At 43.9% G+C, this 5,475-nt stretch overlaps 1 protein-coding gene across 1 annotated transcript in view; it reads right to left on the reverse strand.

Annotated features, from left to right (window-relative positions):
* LOC106808781 (reelin-like) overlaps positions 1-5,475 on the reverse strand; it is a 50,271-nt gene that overhangs the window by 26,657 nt on the left and 18,139 nt on the right. Inside the window, exons 12-16 of the mRNA XM_014811632.1 lie at positions 5,177-5,353; positions 4,774-4,882; positions 3,608-3,769; positions 3,059-3,199; positions 2,448-2,622 (exon numbers count right to left, since the gene is read on the reverse strand). Of these exons, the coding sequence (XP_014667118.1) occupies positions 2,448-2,622; positions 3,059-3,199; positions 3,608-3,769; positions 4,774-4,882; positions 5,177-5,353 (764 nt within the window). The remainder of the gene's footprint in view (positions 1-2,447; positions 2,623-3,058; positions 3,200-3,607; positions 3,770-4,773; positions 4,883-5,176; positions 5,354-5,475) is intronic.

A 5,475-nucleotide genomic window follows, 5' to 3' on the forward strand; every position in this document is an offset into this window, starting at 1 on the left:
CCTATTATCTACTTCTGATATATTTATATAATAATGAAACCAGCGTGACACACCACACGACACCTAGTAGGCTACATGAAGACATGCAGACCGTGTCGGCTCCACCTCCATACCTGGCCGGTAAGGTGTTAAGCTCCACAGTCTGAAGAAGCCGTGCTCCTGCCTGTCCAAACCACATCGCCTTGCCGCCGACGAGCACGCCACAATGGTTGTTGATCTCGGCACCGTGCACTCTATCCCAGATGCTGCCGTAGCCACCGCGCTCATCAAAGCTCTCCAGCAGCGAAGTCGGTCTGATGACGTTGGATCGCTGACAGGCGCGACCTGGTGGCAGAGAGTCGAAATAAATGTGGTTCTTGTTTTCGCCTGTTTCAACGTGAGATTCGGTTTTGAGGGAATTCGGAATTTGGAGAGTTAACTGTACACATATATATATATATCTATATACAGATCTTTCTCACCTGAATATCCTGGTTCGCAGACGCACCTGCGCTGCTTACAGAGACCATGGCCACTACAGCGCCCCCTGCAGGCAGGGCCGATGTAGACATCACTCAGGGCGAAGGTGCTTATACGTCCGACATCCTTCTGCCACCAGCGCAGCTGAATTCTCCTGTAGAAGAAGACAAGACGCAATGTAGAAGCACGCAAGCACGACACACGGGGCTGGCATATGTGCAACTATAGCCTAGCAGCCTCCTTTATTTCTACCACAATCAATTCATTAATTAATTCGCAAGAGTTGCTTGTATGTGTGAAGGAGCATAATAGATAATTCTGTTGTTTATAAAATTTAAAATGTACATCAGATCATGTTGTGCAGGATTAATTATATTTACGTTTGGATGCGTGTCTGTGCAGTAGTGTAGCTAACCCATTTAGCCTGGGGGCAGAGCCACGCGTGTGGGGTGCGCCCCGGGAAGGTGACCGCCATTGACCGTGTATTGCATCAATTTTTTTCTGAGGCGCAAATACTCTATTTGCCCTCCCTCCCTCTAGCTACGGCCCTGTTGTGTGTGTGTACGTGCATGCGTGCGTGCGTGCGTGCGTGCGTGCGTGGGTGCGTGCATCTGTATGAGGACTAGTCTGTCTGTGTATACCTGTTAACTATGGTCCTGGGCACCTCGACGACGACGGTCGTCCAGCCGGCGTGCGTCGCCGGGTAGTAGACTGAGCTCTCCGACGCTCCGGCTTGACATCCGGACCCCGCCCGACATGTTTCCAGCACGGACAACCAGGTGGCGCCAGAGTCTGCTGAGTACTGCAGCAGTACGGGGGTCTCACATGCGAGAGCGGCTGTGGTTCGACAGCCAACGGCAATCTGCGAGTACGTATAGAGGTCACTTGAATGACGTCGGATATACAGACACACGTTTCGCAAGTATGTACTCCTGATCACACATCAGGGGTTAATAGCGATAAAAAAATTTATTATTCAATAATGAAATTATTCAATAGTTGAAATTATTCAATAATAATGGCAAATTTTCCATTATTAACCCCTTTGCACATATCTACCTGCCGCGAACCGTGGCATAACATGGATGACCCGGCATTTAGTCACCCCCGTCAGCTAGTGGCTACTTCACTCCGACCGCAGTCATAGATGCTTTTATACAACTAATAATGTTCACTAAGAACGTAATTGAGTGGCACAATACAGAAGATAACGGTCAAGCCTCCTACGCATGTTGCCACCTGTAGAGAGAATATCGTACCTTGAACTGAATGACGTCACCATTCTTCAGGGTGATGTCCTTGGTGACGATGAATCGGTTCTTGAGGGAGGAGAGCACGAGCGTGCTGTGGTTGCTGCCACAGTACTCAGCACTCGCATGAGGAGAGTGCGCCAGCCACGCCTCGTTCGGTTCATCCTGCAAGCACAATACGTCGTCACGTGTCGTAACACCCCGCCCTCACAAGCTCCCGCACATAAGATATATGGCGGAAGCGCGGCAGCCAGCCGATATCACTGCTTATCGTCTTCTCTCAGTTTTTTATGCCTTTATCCACGTATCCGGCTGAGGCGTCTTTCGAAATAAACACAACGTGTCATCCAACACAAATTTTAAAATGCTGATCCATCGGGATTCGGGGGAACTGCGGGACCAGAGTGGCGAGTCGTAGAGACAAGCCAGAAGGGATTCTCAAATCTACTTTATGATTCGCATACACTTACATCTGGTATAAATGCTGGGAAATATGAAGCTACGCACAGTTATTATACTATGACGCAAGGATAAATCTGCTCTTTGCTTCGCATACACTTATATCTAGTAGACGAAACACTAGGAAATACGAAGTAGCAGGAACACGCATGGTCATCATACAATGACGGAATAACGAATCTGCGTCCGGGTTAGCTAGCATACACTTAAATTAAGAAGAGATAGTAGGAGATAAAAAGTAACATGAAAGAATTACTCGGAGGGGCCTTGAATTCCTACCTTTTTAAAGACGAGAGCGCTGCCTGAGACAAGCATGCCACACTGAGAGCTAGTTTCTCCCCCGTACGCTTCCTTCCACGCTGTCATGTTCACTCCCTGGTCGAACGTGTCTCTGGTAGAGCAGGGTAACTGCTCCTGCACCACACAGTACGCTCCCCCATACCCTGCGTCGCACCTGCACGCGAAAAATATTTTTTTGCAATTGTGTCATGAAATAAAATCTCGAGGCACGTAATAAAAACAATACAACTAGTAATGTTGGCAAATATATTAAATAAACATATATACAGCAGTATAAATACCTATAATAAACTAAAACCTAAAACTATAAAATACTGAAATAAACTAAAAACTATAAATAACTATATAAAACAAATATATAATTTTATAAAATATATACGATAACAATCGTCTCACTCTTGCTGTAAATCTTAAATATCCTAAGAGGCGAAAACCAAACCAACTACAGAAATACGATACAACCCAAACGAATAACAAATGCAATAGATATGACAGATCGACAAAGACATGACAGCAAAAACACATTATGTAAGCCATACAAGGTTATAAGACAGTTATAATCATGGTGAGGGGAATGAATGGGTACTCACACACATTCTCCCATGTTGCAGTAACCATGACCAGAGCAGAGCCATGGGCAGCCTCCCCCGATGTAGACATTGTCCAACGCCCACACCTCTCCCTGTGGTATCTCTCCCTCAGTCATCCATCGGAATCGTGTGGCCGGGGTGCTGCGTGTGAAAAAAGCAGGTTTATATATTAGTTTCATCACATATACTTAAACCCAGAGAAACCCGTTATGGGTTATATCTACAGGAAACGCATAAACAGAAAGTGGCTTAAAACTCGGAATGAATAATATGCTATACGCACTCAAATTGTAATGGCAATTAATTGCTCTCAATGGCAATTCATGATTCTTAGTCTTTCTAAAACTTTGTGAAAACAGAGCTGAGAAGGTAAAGTATATCAATCAACACTGCCCAACAACCACTGATATTTACCCAGTAGATATAGTGGAAGCCAATATCATTTACAAAAAGATACCAATCCATATCAAAACGAATAATTGAAAACTAAGTAATGGGTGTACATATATACAATAATCGATAGATAAATAGGATGAACGAGTGACATACGAGGCTTTGGCAGGCAGGTAGTTAAAAACACGGGTCCAGATGGTGTGTGTCTCCGAGTTGTACTTGCTGCTCAGGTGGTAACCATTGCAGCCAACGTTGGGAGGCAGACATTCGTCTGCTACGGGGTTCCAGCTTCGCCCACCATCCACCGAGTATTCTAACCTGCATCATGAACGCCGCGAGCATGTGTAAACGAAGGACTACCGACTTAAAGTGCTTACGTCACCGTCAATAGTATAAAAGTAAAAAAAATTATGTCCACTTTGTCACAAAATGTAAGTGATTCTGTCCACTTTTTATGGTTAAATTGCTGCATTTTTTATACTTCCTATTTTACTATTCCGTTTGATGTGCACAAACACTCGTGACTCATACATAGCCGATAGCAAGCATTTAATGTCATGATCAATATATCAAATCGTCCAGATTTTTTGAATTTTCAAATAGTTGAGAAACAATCTCATCAGGTAAGAATTTTCGGATACATTTAGTGCCGTTACTACTTACTTTTCATGTAAAGAAATTGCAACAAAATTTTACAAATATACACCATAGAAAATTCGTAACGTAGTCAAATTCAGGTAATGCTTGGTCGTTTGTTTAAGAGGGGAAGACTGACTTCAGCACACACGACGCTATAGTGCTGTAATTGCATGACTCGTGCAATATGTCACAGGCATGTCAAAGCTGACAATCCATCCTGGAATTTTTTAACCCATAGGTGTTCCATAGTTGTTGTTTTTTATCCCATGGTTAGTTAGTATTAATTGTGATTATGAATCCAATATGCCGTGTGGTTAAGAGGTTGTTACACATCCTCTACAAATTACAATGGTAATGACGATTTATTATGATTGTTATTAAATGTTGTATGCGCGAAACTTTCTTACCAGACGAATGTCTGCTGTATAATGGTAATAGACATTTAAAAGTTAAGCACTAATTGCATTAATTATGCATGATTACAGTCACACAGTGCAAATCACACTCAAATACATCAAGTAGGCTTGGGTGATTATCATTAATATATACACACTAAAACACAGGAATTGGAGGAATATTTCTTATTTCTTACACAGCTGATGTTATCTGGAGCCTTTTATCTGCTGCATAAACCTAAACTGGTGACAATTAATATCTCTCAAACAAAGATGCAATAAACCCACCTGACAGCATAGGGGAAGGTGTAGCGACCACAGCCCATCATAAGATCAAACTGGATGAATGCAGATGGCAGCACGTGTATGTCCCATGTCTCTGCAAATTGTTGCTTACCTGCAGGGGGCAAAAGAATTGGTCCAATATCTCAACACTCTCTCTGAGTGAAATCCTCATTGCCTTATATCTTCGCAGCAATGACACAATTCACACGACAATACTGCGTTAACGCATCAACTGATTTCGAACCATTCCACACCAGTATTAACAAAATGATAAGTATTACTAATCTAAGAGGTATGACAGACCAGTATTAACGAATAATTCTTAACAAGGTATTCCACATATCTGCCGTGCGCCCGGCACATCGACCGAAAGAATAACGACATAACATAGATGGTCGCCACCGACCTCGCATAGTGCGGAACTCGAGGGCGGTGTCCAACGTCAGGCAGGTCTTCTTCGGACGTCCGTCGGCAGTCTTGAACCAGCCGTCGTCCTGCATCGGATCGAACGTGTCCTGGAATCGCACTCGCTGACCTCCATCGCTCAGCTTGACACTGTCTATAGCCCACGCCGCACGCGTCTCTATAGAAAACAACATCTATAGTGAGTGTATGCACTGTCTATAGCCCACGCCGCACGCGTCTCTATAGAAAACAACATCTATAGTGAGTGTATGCACTGTCTATAGCCCACGCCGCACGTGT

Source organism: Priapulus caudatus, unplaced genomic scaffold, assembly GCF_000485595.1.
Source record: "Priapulus caudatus unplaced genomic scaffold, Priapulus_caudatus-5.0.1 Scaffold304, whole genome shotgun sequence".
Classification (NCBI taxonomy): domain Eukaryota; kingdom Metazoa; phylum Priapulida; class Priapulimorpha; order Priapulimorphida; family Priapulidae; genus Priapulus; species Priapulus caudatus.